Source organism: Vicugna pacos, chromosome 13 (genome assembly GCF_048564905.1).
Source record: "Vicugna pacos chromosome 13, VicPac4, whole genome shotgun sequence".
In the NCBI taxonomy this organism is placed as follows: domain Eukaryota; kingdom Metazoa; phylum Chordata; class Mammalia; order Artiodactyla; family Camelidae; genus Vicugna; species Vicugna pacos.
The window spans coordinates 48,709,004-48,725,262 of NC_132999.1; the positions used below are offsets into that span (position 1 = coordinate 48,709,004).

General features: G+C 55.2%; 1 protein-coding gene across 1 annotated transcript in view; it reads left to right on the forward strand.

Moving 5' to 3' along the window:
* The window catches only part of SLC9A1 (solute carrier family 9 member A1), a 47,215-nt gene extending 33,129 nt beyond the window's left edge, over positions 1-14,086 (forward strand). The window contains exons 2-12 of the mRNA XM_006196839.4: positions 1,273-1,733; positions 4,503-4,753; positions 5,648-5,865; positions 6,839-7,041; positions 8,628-8,717; positions 9,178-9,248; positions 9,368-9,541; positions 9,825-9,939; positions 10,084-10,185; positions 11,521-11,593; positions 12,226-14,086. Coding sequence (XP_006196901.2) covers positions 1,273-1,733; positions 4,503-4,753; positions 5,648-5,865; positions 6,839-7,041; positions 8,628-8,717; positions 9,178-9,248; positions 9,368-9,541; positions 9,825-9,939; positions 10,084-10,185; positions 11,521-11,593; positions 12,226-12,560 — 2,093 coding nt within the window. The 3' untranslated portion in view covers positions 12,561-14,086. The remainder of the gene's footprint in view (positions 1-1,272; positions 1,734-4,502; positions 4,754-5,647; positions 5,866-6,838; positions 7,042-8,627; positions 8,718-9,177; positions 9,249-9,367; positions 9,542-9,824; positions 9,940-10,083; positions 10,186-11,520; positions 11,594-12,225) is intronic.
* The last annotated feature ends 2,173 nt before the right edge of the window (positions 14,087-16,259 follow it).

The following is a 16,259-nucleotide window of genomic DNA, read 5'->3' on the forward strand; positions in this document are numbered from 1 at the left end:
CTGTGAGCACAGCGTCATGCCCTCTTAACCACGTGGACCCTGGGGGTTATGTGCCCAACATGTAGCTAGATGCTCAGGTCTTCACCCGCCTCCCCACCCAAAACAAACCAAAAACCAATAAGGAGCTTGGGGCCAAACCTGATATTAAGAGGGGACCTCTCCGAAGGAGATTTTTGCTACCTCTCAGCTCTGGGTTTGAAGCCCCAAGGGGTCCTGCTGCAGAGGGTGACCTGCTGCTGCTGCAGCTGCTGGTCAGCACGTGGCTTGGGGAGATGGTTGGCAGGTCTCAGGCAAAAGGGCATTTTATGCCTGAATGGGAAGGAAGGAGGGGTTGACTTACAGAACTGCAGAGTTTGATGGGAGCTAGTGGGTCAGACCTGGATTCTGTCCTGGTTCTGCTACTGATTTGTTGTGTGGCCTCAGGCAAGTCCCTTCCCCTTTCTGAGCTTCAGTTGCCCCATCTTTAAAGTGCATGTGATTGGGTTCAGGAAACAGGGTGGCAAATAGGTTTTGTCTCACATGCAAAACTGATTGATGGCCGTTGGCTTCCTGAGCAGCTCTCTGGGCTCAGCAGGAAAGCATGTGGCTCCGGGGTTGGAGGTCGCTGCGTGTGTTCTGCATGTTTGCAAACCCTGGGCAGTATGAGCCCCAGGTTCCCTCCTGTGCTGATGTTCTTTGATTCCTCTGCTTTCTCCTGTCTCCTGTGTCACTTCACCAGCCAGTTGCCTGCCTTCTGCTTAAACACCTCCATGACGGGGTACTTGCTGTCTTCCCTTGGACAGAATTATTAGATTGTTATGCCCAGTCTTGAGCTCATAGCTGCCTCCCTGAACACGTGCCTGAAAAGATGACTTGGGTTCAGGTGTAGGTAATGCCCTTTGGATTGTGGATTGAAGTTGTGAGAAGGGAAGGCACCAGAGTAGGACTCCTGCGCTCACCTGGGCTGACAGGGTGATAATTTCTGCTTTCTAGAGGCATACAGAGCTGCTGCTTTCTACTACTTTATGACAGTGACAGAGATCACATCTGTATGTCTTTTGATAAAAGCGCTTTAACAACATCGTCACTTAGTTTGTACAGCAACCCTGTGAAGCTGCGATTATCACCTCCATTTTACAGGTGAGGAAGATGAGGTTCAGAGAGTTAACAGAGCAGCCCTCTGAAACCAAACCTGTGCCCCTCTCACCAGCTGCCCCTGTCCCCGGCCCTGTCTGCGGCCTGCCCTCCTGGCTCCCCACAAGCCTATGGCCTCCCATTCTTTCACCTCCACAGGTTTCCATGTGATCCCCACTATCTCCAGCATCGTCCCGGAGAGCTGCCTGCTGATCGTGGTGGGGCTGCTGGTAGGGGGCCTCATCAAGGGCGTGGGCGAGACCCCCCCTTTCCTGCAGTCGGATGTCTTCTTCCTTTTCCTGCTGCCGCCCATCATCCTGGATGCGGGCTATTTCCTGCCACTGAGGCAGTTCACAGAGAACCTGGGCACCATCCTCATCTTCGCCGTGGTGGGCACGCTGTGGAACGCCTTCTTCCTGGGTGGCCTCATGTACGCCGTGTGCCTGGTGGGCGGTGAGCAGATTAACAACATTGGCCTCCTGGATAACCTGCTCTTTGGCAGCATCATCTCAGCCGTGGACCCCGTGGCCGTGCTAGCCGTCTTCGAGGAAATTCACATCAACGAGCTGCTACATATCCTTGTCTTCGGGGAGTCCCTGCTCAACGATGCTGTCACTGTGGTGAGGGGGCAGGGACCACACCCACCTGCACACAAGACAGACCCGAATCCAGGTCCAGAGTGAATCCCACATCCACCTGCTAAGAATAGTAATAAGATAGCAAATGTCCGTTCCTGCTTACTGTGGGCCAGCCATCGTACTGGGCACTGGACATGGGTTATCTCATTTCATCCTCGTGACCACTTTAAGAGGTGCTTATTATTCTCACTTTACAGAGGAGTTGTCAGGCTCAAAGATATTAGGTAGCTTGCTAGAATATGATAGAAACAAATTTAGAAACCAGGTCTGTCTGACACCAGAGTCTGAGCTCTTTGCCTTACCAGGTCGTATGTCCGTCTCTGGAGGATTGTGACATGGTCTTGGTTAAGTTACTTATCCTCTTTGTACCTCAGTTTACACTTTATAGACCATTTAGTCTCTGAGGGGCATTTCAGCTTTCGTGTTGACTGTGTCTTAAGTTAAAGTTTGTTTTGTGCCAAGTTTTGGGGCAGCAGTTGTGGAAGGGTACCTTGCCTCTAAAACCTCCAGAAAGTGATAAGTAAAATGGGTTGATCTGGGTTGGCCCCCTTACTTACTGTGTGACCTTAAGCAAGTGACTGTGCCTCTCTGGGCCTCACCCATGATAGCTGCAAAGTGGCAAAGTATTTAGTGCTTTCCTCCTGGGTCTAGCAAGTACAGACACCCGCACTGCAGGGTCTGCACATGGCAACACTGTGTATGTTTATAAATGCCCTTCCTCCCAGCCGGCTTCCTCAGGAAACAGGTATGTGTATGTGCACACATCGTATTGTGAAAACACCTCCATCCCCCTCATAGCTGGACCCCTCAGAGAGCAGCTGCGCCCACAGGAAAATGAAGGGACATGTGTGCACGCCTCATGCATGCTCACACCCACACTCCCACTTCACCCCCAGCCCCTCAGGAAGCTGCACCTCAAAGAAGAGGCAGGCAGTGGTGGTCAGCTGCCGACAGCTTCGCTTCCTCTCCCATTTCCTCCCCTGCCGCCCTCGTCAGCTCCTCGTGAGGCCAGTAACACAGCGGCCTGGCCTGAGCAGGCCGGCCTCCATCCTGTGTCTTCTAGCGCCAGCTCTTGCCCAGGGTTACCACACCAGCCGTTTCCCCACCTGTAACAGGGATTGCAGTTCTTAGCCTGCATCTGGGGTTCTTACGGATGTCACACTCACTGATGTCTGCAAAACCAGAGACAAAGCCCTCCCCAGAGGATCTGTGTGTTGGGGTTCAGGTTGGCACTATTGGGGAGCAGTGGGGCACATTTGCAAGAGTGGATGCCTCAGTCCGGCCACCTGGGGTGCAAGGCCATGCCTCCCTGGGATGGTGGCAGTGGTGGTAGTAATCGGTGTTCATTGAGCCCTTCCTGTCTGAATGTGTATTGCCTCATCTAGTCCTCACAGAAACTCCATGAAGTTGGCACTGTAATTATTCCCAGTTTTTCTAGGTGAGGAAACTGAGGCACTGAGAGATTAAGAAACTTGTCCAAGGTCAGATTAGCTGATAGGTGACGTAGTTGGGGTTCAGATCTATACAGTCTGAGGCCAGAGCTCAGATGCTTACCACTATGCTACTCTGCCTCTCCAGTCCCAGTGATAATGGAACCAGGCTGGAAAGGAGGTCCTTTGCCCTGGAGCAGGTCACCTCCCCGACCCCTGCTTCTACATGCTGCCCAGGTACTGTGGGCTTTGGATGGCTCCCTCTCAGGGATCCTCAGGTCCCCTCTCCCTCAGCACCCCCCAGGCATGGACACTCCCCAGCTGGTTTCCTGGCAGAGCTATCTAGGAGGAGATCCGGCAGCCAGCACCTAGGAGGTGGCAGAACCTCAAAGTGGACCCCAAGGAGGCCCCACCCACTGCTGTCCAGGAGCAAGTTCTTAGCTCAGTTCTGCTGCTGCTGGGCTGGGGGCCCTCTGACAAGTCACTTCACCACTCTGAGCCTCAGTTTAGCAAGGGAGCAAGCATCCTTAGCTCGCCCACCTCACGAGGCTGTGGTATGCCGAGCAGGATAACCATAATCAAAGTGCTTTACAATGTATGAAGTGCCACTTAAATTTCTGATGATAGTGTTACAATGACCGTTTATTGCCCCGTCCCAGAGGTGGGGAAGCAGTAGAGAGCCTCTAGTTCCATAGCGTCTGAACTGGGTTCATTGCAACCACCTGGGGAGCTTACTGAGCAGAGATTTCTGGGCCCCAGTTCCAGACAGTCTGTGTGGGGTCTGGCCTGGCTGTATGTCTTTTCAGAGAGTTTCCACAGTTAAGAAGTCCTGTTCTATTTCATTGTCTGAACTTCCCCTGCTTTGTGCTGAAGGAGAAACTGAAATTCAGACAGGGACACAAGAGACGAACTGGTGCAGTGGGAGCTAATGCTGGGATGGGCACTTTACCTTCATTACTAATTTAATCTCACAGTAGCCCTGTAAGGTTGGTACTGTTACCCCCTTTTTATGGAAAGGAAAACTGAAGCATGGGGAGATTTGAGTAACTTGCCCATGTATACAGCTGGGGAGCGGCAGAGCCAGAATCCAAGCCCAGGCAGTTTGGCCGCAGAGCTGTGTTCTTAACCGCAGAGCAGGCTGCAGGCCTGAAGACCCCCTGGCCCCGAGACCAGTGGTTTTGAGCACCTGCTTGGCGCCAGGGTTTCTCTACTATCACGTAGCGGTGGTCACTGGAGGGGACGGGCTCATCCTGGGTGGACCTCAGGGAGTCAGGGAGCAGGGCCCCACTCTCCTGCCAAACAGCCTGCACACCCTCCCCAGGTCCTGTATCACCTCTTTGAGGAGTTTGCCAACTACGACCGCGTGGGCATCGTGGACATCGTCCTCGGCTTCCTGAGCTTCTTTGTGGTGTCCCTGGGCGGGGTGTTTGTAGGCGTGGTCTACGGGGTCATCGCGGCCTTCACGTCCCGGTTCACCTCCCACATCCGTGTCATCGAGCCGCTGTTCGTCTTCCTCTACAGCTACATGGCCTACCTGTCAGCCGAGCTCTTCCACCTGTCGGGCATCATGGCGTGAGTCCGGGCCCGATGGGGGCCACCAGCGTGGATTCCCCAGGCTCGTAGGAGCACAGCAGAGCTCCGCAGGCCTAGCCTCAGCTAGTTCTTCCCTTCAATTGTTTCATGGGAGCCCCTTGGTGGTAGCTGGATGCAGGCACTCACACTCACTGCTCCCCTCAGCAGTCAGGCAAGGAGGCTCCCCTGGAGGGAGAAGTCCTGGAGATCCTGAGGTTTCATCGGGGTCTTGAAGTTGGGAATGTGGAGAGGCAGTGAGGTGGACATTGTAGGGGAGGACATTGTACGGAGGCTGGATTAGGGGGTAACAGTGAGGAGGCCGGGCCAGCAGGAGTGGAACCCAGCTGTAGGCGCCAGGCTAGGAGGGCTTGGGCTGCTGCTTGGAGCTGGAAGACAGCAATCTGCGAGATCAGGCTGTTGACCCGTAGGACACAGTAGAAGTTTGAAATCAAGCAGCCGATATATGGCTCCCCTATGGGGACCCCCATATGTTAAGGGGACCTCACACTCGAGGGGATAAACCTGAGGCCACAGACTTGACTCCTGTTAGGTAGAGAGGCAGTGTGACTTTGGGAGGAGACTCAGGCTTAGGAGTTGGGCAGACAGACCTTCACCTGGTCCTAGCTCTGCCACTCGCTGACAGTATGACAGCGGATGGACAACTTTATTTCTCCAAGCCTCAGATCTCTTGTCTGGAAAATGCAAGAATACACTCATGTCTGCAGGGTTGGGTGAGAGGACTGAGTGAGAACAGGCGTGTGAAGCCCGCAGGGGCATCTGACCTGTAGGAGGAGCTCTGGAGATGGGCCCCTGTCTGCCTCCCTGGCCATGGAGGTGCTCGGGGATGGTGCAGCTCAACTCTGAATCCTAAACCTTACCCTTCCATGACCCCAGACTCATTGCCTCAGGAGTGGTGATGCGCCCCTACGTGGAGGCCAACATCTCCCACAAGTCCCACACGACCATCAAATATTTCCTGAAGATGTGGAGCAGTGTCAGCGAGACCCTCATCTTCATCTTCCTCGGTGTCTCCACGGTGGCCGGCTCCCACCACTGGAACTGGACCTTTGTCATCAGCACCCTACTCTTCTGCCTCGTCGCCCGAGTGTTGGGTGAGGTCGCGGGCCCAAGTCAGGGGAACTGCACTGTGTGGAGGGCCGGGGGTGGCTCCTGGCTGCTCCCAGCACAGCAGGATGGGGGCTTCCCCACGCCTGCTCTCCACAATGCTGAGGCTGTGATGGGCCCTTGAGGGGAGAGATGGACAGGATCTCTGGGGAGACTGTCGTGGTGTGCCAGTGGAGGGGCCTCAGGAACCCTGCAATTCTAAGCCTGTCAGTGTCTGAGGAGGGGACTAAGGCCCACAGAGCCAGGTCTGTGTCTCTGCACCACTTTGTGGCACCGGTGGCTTTAGCACTTGCCAAGCTGTGGCGGCTCCTCCAAACTTCTACTGCCAGCCACAGGGTGCACACACAGACCCAGGCCTTGGGCTCTTGGGTTCTGCTTGTACCTTCCAGACGTATGTTACCTCAGTGACTGTGTGGCTTCTCCCCTCTGGATCTCACCTCCTCTCTGAGATTAGGCCTGAGCGTCACATTTACTTGCTGCACTGTCTTAAAACCCCTTTAATCCTGGGCCTCATCCTCCAGAGAGTCTGGTTCTATGCGTTGGGGTTGAACTCTGACCTCTGCTTTTTTTTTTTAAGCCGAAGTACGGGAGATGGAACCCAGGATCTCGTGCATGCTAAAATCTCGAACATGTAGAAAAGTAGACCCCACATACCCATCATATTTAAAATATATCAGTTTGTGGCCACTCCTGTTCATCTCTTCTCCCATCCCCCTCCTGACCTTCTGCCACTGGAGGCCTCTATGATGTCTCTAAAGTACATTCAGGTTGGGGGACCCCCTTAAAGATCCATCTAGCTCTTGGATTGAGGGATTTGGAGCGCCTTGGGCCAAGGGACCCAAGAAATGAATGCGCTGGGTGGGCTTACTGGTGGAGGCTTCCTCCAGACAGAGGAGTCTCTGGTGCAGAAGCCAGGAGAGGTGGGGACAGCCTGACCCTTCTCTATCCCCTCCCTGGCAGGTGTGCTGGGCCTGACCTGGTTCATCAACAAGTTCCGCATCGTGAAGCTGACCCCCAAGGACCAATTCATCATTGCCTACGGGGGCCTGCGCGGGGCCATTGCCTTCTCCCTGGGCTACCTCCTGGACAAGAAGCACTTCCCCATGTGTGACCTGTTCCTCACGGCCATCATCACCGTCATCTTCTTCACCGTCTTTGTGCAGGTGCTGGACAGGGTGGAGCAGCCCTGCCTGGGGACCCTGACTCTGCCAGTGAAAAGAGGAAGCACGTGACCTGAGAGGGGGCCACGGGTTCTAGTCCCAGCTCCACTGATAACTTGCACAACCTTCGACAAGCCACTGCCCCTTTCTGGGCCTCAGTGTCCTCCACTGTAAAGGGAGAGTTATGATAATGAGTCATTGCAAAGTGACCAATCAGAATGTAAAGTAACCAGAATGCTGCCTCGCTTAGTTAGGAACCCAGACAGCATTAGAGAAGTGGGTTCAGTCAGCAGTCCCAGGGCGCTCATTGTAGGGCTTTAGGGAAGTGATTTAATATCTTAAGATCTTAGTTTTTGCATCTGTAAAATGCACTATAGCACAACATGAGGAACTGGAAAGGTCAGTTCCAGAAGGTGGTCTGGAGTCAGATGAAGCTCTGCTGCGGTCAGTGTGACCCCAAGAAAGACTCTCCTCCCATCTCTGGGTCTCAGATCTCTATCTGTGAAGGGAGGGGACTGGACTAGAGGATCCTGAAGAATTCCTTCCAGCCTGCTGGTCATGATTTCTGTGCATTTAAATGACCCAGGCTTAGTTGAGGGCCCACCCCCACCCCTCACCTCCCCTCAGAGGCCCCAAGGAAGCCCAGCCTGGGATGATGTAAATTGCTCCTCCTTACCTGACCTGTGACCTTGAGCAAGTGAGAAACACTGTGTGGGCCTCTGTTTCTCTACCATCCCCTCCATCTTTCCTGGACACTAATCCTGGCGAAGTCCTAGACGGGAAACTTCATTCTTCTCGGGAGAAAACAAGGTAGAGGAAACCTCCTGGGGCTGGACTTGTTTTCTGTCATTTAAAAGGAGAGGAGGCTGCTTCTTTTGTCATCTTGCCCTGCTTCCATCTTCAGAAATATTTTATTACCTTGACTTTGCAGTTGTATACACTAATGGTTTACCAAGGCCATTTTTAATAAGGCAGCATTGAGGTAGGGAACCTCCCTGCCTGGATTTGAATCCAGCTTTACTACTTCTGTGAGACCTCAGAAAGTTCTTAACCTCTCCATGTATCGGTTGCCTCATCTGTAAAATGGGGACAGTGAAAGGGCCTGCCTCTTAGAGCTGTCATGAATGTTGTAGAGCTAATACTAGTAAAGCACAGGGGCTTTGGCACATGGCAAGTGTGCAGTTAAATCAGCTGCTGCTGCTCTTTCTAGGTCCTTGCTCGCAGGCCTACAAGGGGGCAGAGGAGATGATCCTCCCTGCTAGCCAGGCCTGGCTTCCCTGGGGTTACAGAACACGTCTGTGGTAGAGCTCACACTTGAACCTGGGCCCTCTGAGCCCTGGCCTGGGCTAGATAACCTGTGTGTGTCACTTGGCTAGATGGACTGTGAAACCTCTGGCTGTGTCTTCAGGAAGATGTGGGCCTTAAGGACCTGCCTTTATATAAGTGCTGGCATAGAGCTTGGGAGATTGAAAACCTCAGAGCAGAGGGCACCCCAGACTCAGGGACCCTGGGGGTTGGGGGAAGTGGGTTCTGTGGCCTCCCTGCCAGGGTAGCAGAACTAGAGTGCCTGACACTCACCTGCCCCCCAGGGCATGACCATTCGGCCCCTGGTAGACCTGCTGGCTGTGAAGAAAAAGCAAGAAACGAAGCGCTCCATCAACGAGGAGATCCACACGCAGGTATGGAAGCTGGGCCCGGACCCTCCAATGCAGGAGGGGGCTCAGGGAGCTGGGGAGCAGCTAGGCCTCGAGCCCGTGCCCTCAGTCAGCCCTTCCTCTCTCATCCCAGTGCTGGGTGGTCCTTCAGGCTCCTGAGGTCACCAGGGTACACCATAGGGAGGTGTGGTATGAACAGCTAAGAGCCTGAGGAGGGGGCTTCATACCACCACTGCCTCTGCAGGAGCCTGTCCCAAGTGTGGTGCACAAGTGGGTTCAGAGAAGGGGGCTCAGCCAGCCCTGCGGAGGGGCCACTGGGGTTCAGGATGAGTGGTGTATTGGCGCCACCTCCTGGCTGCTCTTGGAACTACAGGGCTGGGCTGAGCAGAGCTGCCCTGGGGTGGAAGATGGGGGGCCCATGCAGAAGTCTTGGTAGGGGAGGAGCCCAGTAGCGAGGCTTGACCTGGCCCTGGGCCCATTTCAGTTCCTGGACCACCTTCTGACAGGCATCGAAGACATCTGTGGCCACTATGGCCACCACCACTGGAAGGACAAGTAGGTGGCAGGCCTGGTGGGCAGGAGGGCGGGGAGGGGCAGGTAAGGGTCTCCCGGGGCCTGGGCATCACTGCACCTCTAGGAGCTGGCTCCATCCATCTCCTTCCTCCTTCCACCAGGCTCAACCGGTTTAATAAGAAGTACGTGAAGAAGTGTCTGATAGCTGGCGAGCGCTCCAAGGAGCCCCAGCTCATCGCTTTCTACCACAAGATGGAGATGAAGCAGGCTATTGAGCTGGTGGAAAGTGGGGGCATGGGCAAAATCCCCTCCGCCGTCTCCACTGTTTCCATGCAGTGAGTGCTAGGGGCCAACCCGGCAGCTTCTGCAGCCACATACTGACCTCTGGGCACCCACCTGGAGCAGACCACTTTGGTGGGTGGGGGGTAGGGGTAACAGTGAGCACAGCCCCTCTGTCATCCTATCAGGGCGGGCATGAGAGCTGCAGGGCCACACTGAGTACCTAAGCCTTGGCCCACCCACCTGAGCCATCCCCAGGGGACCCTTCTGGCCCAGCCCAGCAGGCTCCAGGGTCCTAGGAATTTTCTTGGGGCCCTAATCTGTGCCTTGTTGTTCCAGGAACATCCACCCCAAGTCCCTGCCTGCTGAGCGCATCCTGCCAGCACTGTCCAAGGACAAGGAAGAGGAGATCCGCAAAATCCTGAGGAACAACTTGCAGAAGACCAGGCAGCGGGTGAGGCTGCTCCCTGCCCACTCCCCACCCCAGCAGAGGAGCCCCTACACCCCCTTTCTGCTCCAGCCCTGCCCCCCACACACCCCAAGCCACCCCGGCCCCTCCAGGCCCAGCTTCTGGACCTGACAGCAGTTCCTCCCACAGCTGCGGTCTTACAACAGACACACGCTGGTGGCTGACCCCTACGAGGAAGCCTGGAACCAGATGCTGCTCCGCAGACAGAAGGCCCGGCAACTGGAGCAGAAGGTGTGTCCGGGACTGGAGCTGGCTCCCACCTTTCTCCAGGAACCTGGCTTTTTCTCCTTCCTGCATCCCCACTACCAAGCCCTTTTGGGGACTGAGCCACTCTGAGCTGGGTTTTGACCTCCTCCGCTTTTTTCAAGGCCAAGACCCAGGGCAGGTTCCAGAAAGCTGCCTCCTCCACCTCCTCCCCACTCAGCAGCGAAGAGGCCAGGGCCCCCTCTTGTATCCTCTGGCAGCTGAACTAGAAGAGTCTATCCACGTGCTCTAATCCTTCATTTTCTAGCGAGAAAACTCAGGCCCGGGGGGAAAGGGACCTGTCCAAAGTCACAAAGCAAAGCACACACACATTCGTTCATTTGTTCAGGAAGCACTTGAGGAGCGGTTCCTAAGTGCCAGGCAGCAGAGTAGCCTCTGAATCCGCGGTGAGTCAGCTCAGTCCTTCCTTCCCTTACACAGTTTCTCACGCAGTGACCCACGCAGGACAGGAAGTGCAAGGGGCCCTACGCACTTTGAGCAGGGAGGTGGTCAGGGCAAGCTTAGGAGTGAGAGCCGGGGGGAGGGAGTGTGGGCAGAGGAAGGTCAGGCAGAAGGAAGAAGCTGTGCATAGTTCCTGACCGCAGACTGAGGGGCCTCAGCTTTCAAGGAAGCTTCTTAATTAGTAAGGGTTTGGGCTATATGCCAAGGATTCTAAGCAAGGGAGTGACATGGAGAGGGGAGGAGGTGGCCCAGATTAGGGCGGTGGTGGGGGAGATGGAAAGGAGCGGGTAAACTCAAGGGACACTTAGGAGGTGGAAGTAGCAAGACTCAGTCACCAGTTTGAGGGGGTGCTGAGAGAAGAGGAAAGGAGTCAGGGGTCAGGTCTAGCCTTCTGATTGGGATAGCGGGAGTGGCCGCTGAGATAGGGGACGCTGAGGGAGGAACAGGTTTTGAAGGAAGACAAGGAGCTGAGTTCAGCATCTTGGGCTGCTTTGAGATCCCTGGGAGCTGTCCGGGGCCCAAGTGTCCTCTCCTCAATGGACTCCATGGGTCTGTACCTCAGGAGCAGGGGTGGGCTGGAGCTGGAGGCCAGGGCAGTGTCACCGTGGGAGAAGCAGGGCAGCGTGGGGTGTTCATGGCTGCCCTGGAGACAGCATAGCTTGCTGAGAGCCTCGGCCACGCCCTGGAGAACCCTGAGGTGCCAGCCTGGCTCCAGTGCTGGCACAGGCAGACAAAGAGCCTGATGAGGACCTGCCAGAGAGGGAGTGGGCACTGTAGCACACCGAAGGAGGGTGTAGACACCAGTCTTGGGCACTGTCCAGGAGCTGCCCATGCTCAGCCCGTCTGCTCTTTCTCTGTCAGATCAACAACTACTTGACGGTGCCAGCCCACAAGCTGGACTCGCCCACCATGTCTCGGGCCCGCATCGGCTCAGGTAAGGCAGGGCGTAGAGTGCCTGGTGAGGGACCTCAAGGCTGGGCGCTCAGTGACCCTGTCGCCTGAGGATGAGGCTCCAACAGGAACAGGCCCCAGGGAGCTAGAAGGGAGGATGCCTTCTCCCTCCCTGACCTCCTCCCAAGCCGTAAGCTTCTCCTACATCAGGTAGAGGAGGGGGTTCACCCAGTGGGGCAGAAGAGTGGCCCTGCTGTCCTCCCCAAGGACAGAGTGTTCCACGGGGGCTCTAGCTGAGGTGCCTGGCAGGGAGGCTGCTGCACCTTTGGGATCTCCAGCATTGGGGGAAACAAGGGCAGGCCTTCTCCCAGGACAGGGTGACTCAGGAGGGCGCCTGAATTCTTGGAGGGAGTCTGAGGAGGGACTCCTATGGGAACCCCAGGTCTGAGGAGGGGAACACGATCCTACCTTTGAGACCCCAGTCCGAGAGGAAGAGAACCTACCTGACTTCTGATGAGGGCTCATAAAGGCCCACGTGTAAGTGATTTGAATGTACCAGGATTGCTACTGTCATAGGAAAGTTCTCTAGGAGTTGCTGGCATGGGCTGAGGTGGGGCGCACGCTGGGCAGGGCTCTGGGGCAGAAGCCAGCTTGTGTCTTGCTCTTGATCCCCAGACCCGCTAGCTTATGAGCCAAAGGCCGACTTGCCTGTGATCACCATCGACCCAGCCTCCCCACAGTCGCCCGAGTCTGTGGACCTGGTGAACGAGGATCTGAAGGGCAAGGTCTTGGGGCTGAGCCGGGATCCAGCGAGGATTACTGAGGACGATGATGACGATGGGGGCATCGTGATGCGGACCAAGGAGCCCTCATCCCCGGGCACCGACGACGTCTTCACTCCTGCACCAAGTGACAGCCCCAGCTCCCAGAGGATACAGCGCTGCCTCAGTGACCCAGGCCCCCACCCTGAGCCTGGGGAGGGAGAGCCTTTCATCCCCAAGGGCCAGTAGCACTGGGGCCAGCGGGCAGTGCCCGTCTCACCACAGACTCTCCCACCAGAGCAGGGGCTGCTGGGGGGGCTCCCCTCGTCCTTCCCGACCTGGATTGGCCCCGCCCCTCCCCCACGCATGGCAGCTGGGCCCACAGCCCCACCGCAGCACGGCTCCCCCTGCCTCCCGGGAAGCGTCCTCCCTCCCACCAGAACTGCCTTCCCAATCCATTTGGCAGACCTGCTGGGCTGTGAGGCAAACCCTGCCCCTTCTCAGTCTAGGCTCTCCCACACCTGGACCAAGGTCTCTGAGTTTCCCAGACCCCAGAGGACCCCCTCCCATTCTGTCACCCTCCACATTCAGATTGATCTTAGTTTCTAACCAAAGAGCCTCTGGCTCAGCCTTGGTCCCTCCTGGGAAGGGAAGGAGCCAAGGAGTCCTTTAGCGTAGGCCAGGCCCTCCGTTAACAGGGGGAAGACTAGGGGACCAGGCATCTGACTGGGGGAGGAATTGGTGACCCATGGCAGTCCCACCCTCCCCCTGCTGGCACTGTCACCCTGGCCAGCCACCTGACCTGCCCTTACTCAGAGCTGCAGGCTGAGGGCATCTCTGAGCTTCTCTGTCTGGAGCTGGGGCCCTTTGGATGATGGTATGACTCAGCTTTCCAGACTGCTCCAGCGGGGACCACTGGGCCCTTCAGGGGCTGCTGTCAGGGGTTCCAGAAAGTGCTGCCTTTTTATCTGTTTTGTTTGTTCACACTTCCATGTATGATTCTGTTTGCACAGAGGGCATTCCTGTTTTTAAAACATTTTGAAAACCTCTTTCTGAACAGAGGTCTGGCCATGCTACTCCAGAGAATTACCTGTCCTCATTTGTGCCTGTCTGCCCAACACTTTATCCCAAATCAGTCCTCCATCTCCTGGGCTCTTAACCATGGCCCCAAGGTTCTGATTTCAGAAGTGACCCCCCCTTCCCCAAACCCTAATCAATTTTTCTCTAACTCACAGATGCTGGGCCTCTTGGCACCTCCTTTTTCTTGGGCCTGACTCAGTTCCTGTTGGTCTCTCTTCTTTCATCACTCCCCCTGCCCCTACTGGCTCCTGGAACCTCTCTTACAAGCACTGCACCCGGCTTTCTGTGGAGCTGAGTCCTCAGGGGAGGAGGCCTCCCCTGAGCATCTCCCACCTGCCAGGGCTGGTGGGTGGGCAGGTCCTGGGCCCCCAGAGGCCTTTGCTCACAGGCACACACTCCTACCCCCACTGCCACCATGGGCCAGGCCCAGGCCTGCTGGTGTCTGTCCTCCTCCCTAGGGTACACCCTTCCCCAAGGTTGTGCAATAGTCAGAGTGTTCCCCTTCCCAGTGGACTGGGCAGTGGGCGCTCATCTGTCCCCCTCTCCTCTCCATGTAAGTGCTGTTTTGGGCAGGAGTCACCATCCAAGGGTGACGTTGACAACCATGTTCAAAGCCACCACAGCTACTGCTGCTCTGCCGCCTGTACAGAAGAAACCGAATCTTTTTCATATTCTAATAAATCCGTGTGAATTTTTGATAGGGTCGAGGGCTGCTTCCTGGGGACCAGGGACTTTGGGGAGAAGGGTGACCCAGGGGCCTGAAGGACTTAGCTCAGTGGCTGGCACAGAGAAACACTTAGTCCATGTCAGGAGCTGGTATGGTTATTGCCATGGGCCAGCCACCAGGGATACAACCGTGAGCAAAGCATGGTGCTCCTTCAGCCCCTGGGGAAGAGCAGCATTAATCAGTCACACCAGGAAAACCCTGTGTGTGTGTGAGTGACCGTGAGGGAAGAGAGGGGATGGTGAGGAGGACTTTCCTAAGTGATATTCTAGAAGAGGACTATAGAATGAGCTGAGGTTTGAGAGTTTCCAGATATTTTAATTGAGAGCTGCACCTGGGAGAACTCTGGGATCTGCGGAAGGGCTGGGAGCTGGGTCAGAGTGATAGGAGGGGAAGTGAAGATGGGACCTTGCAGCCCGCGGTCAAATTTTGGCTTGTACTAAGGGCAATGGGGAGGCTCTCCCTTGTAAAGTGGGGACAACAACCCCTGGCTGAAATGTATTCGGGTGTGTAATGGGCTCAGCACAGTGCCCTGTGGGTTTAGTTCAACTGAGGTTGGATCCCTAAGGTGCATTTTCAGAAGCTGACCACCAGAGGGCAGTGGGACCTTGGCATACACCCCAGGCACCTTTGGGACCTGGGCTGTTGAGAGCAGCTCCTTTGTGCAGACCGGGACCTGTGAATGGAGCTGGTTTCACCCACAAATCCAAAGTGGCCAACGCCAAAAAGACCATGGGGAGGGACCACACCATCCACTCCTGTATCGGTGTCCCTGCAAGAAACATGGTATGCTCAAAGGGTTACTGAAGTGCTTTCAGTTAAGGGGGTCTTTGCAGTGTGAGCAGGGTTAAGGGAACCTACCAGGAATGCTCACACTTCAGGAAGCCATTATGACCTAGACCTGAAGCAAACCTAGACCTGAAGGGCAAGAGGAGGGAGCTGTTCCTGTGGAAGAGGAAGCCACCCTGCTGGAGCTGCAGCCACCAGGCAGGGAGCCAGGGGATGGAGATTCTGACTTGGACCCTGCTGGTGCCTCCCTTTGGTCAAGCCCACCTGAAAACCAAAAGGGAAGGCACCTGAGTGACTTCACTGAGCGCAGTCCACACAGGCCAGCTTTCCAGTAATGGAGCAAGGTGAGAGTGGGTTTAGAAGGGAGATGGGATATCCCAGCAGAGCCGTTCGTTTTGCCCCCTCCCCCACCACCCACTCTTGTCCTTCAGATGAAGAACTCACATCCCTATTGCCTAAAGGTTACAAAATTTCTGTCTGAGGTAATGAAAAGTCTTTGGAAATAGATCATGGTGATGGTTGAACAGCATCTTGAAGCTACTAAGTGCCATTGATTGTTCACTTTAAAATGGTTTGTTTTATGTTATGTGAATTTCACCTCAAGTCTTCAAAAATTAAGGGGTTAAAAAAAGCTCATCCCTAACAGGGAAAACAGTCTCATCAACCACAATATCCTTGTCATACCCACCATGTCCTTGACATCCTTCAGTCATACTCACTTGGAGCCCAACAGTCATCATCAAGGGTCTTTGAATAAGACAGGAGAGGGGATAATGCAGAAACCTGCTTCAGCACCCCTGCTGTATCTGGTCCCAAGGCCTGAGTTAGCAGGCATGCCTTCCTCCTTCCGTCCCTTGCACATTCCTCTTACTAGCTACCGGCCCTTTGGCTGATCGGGCTCTTTACCAGGTGTGTGTGTGCGCACATGTGTGTGTGCACGTCCTAAGTCTATATTCCTATGCAGTTCAGGTTCTTATTGATCTTTGGTTTGTCAGGTTAGCAAGTTTTCCACTTACAGTCATTATTGGACATGTGAGATCCGAGAGGCACCCAGGCAATCCTTCGGATTCCAGACGTGGCCTTCCTGCCCACCCTCCACTTTCTGCATCCATTGGTCTCTCTGGTACCGTTGATTCCCTCTCTGCCTTCTGGTTAAGCACCATACAGAGCTCAGGATGACCAGAAAGAAGACTCTATTTCAATTTAAAGGAGCCACATCTGTGTTCCCTGGAGGAGGTATTCCTCCCTTGGGCACTAAGGACTCCAGACCCACTGAACACAAAGGTGAGGGGATGGAAGGCAAAAATTCCTCCAGGAGATTATTTGGAATAACAGTGAGAGGAGCCACCCTCATT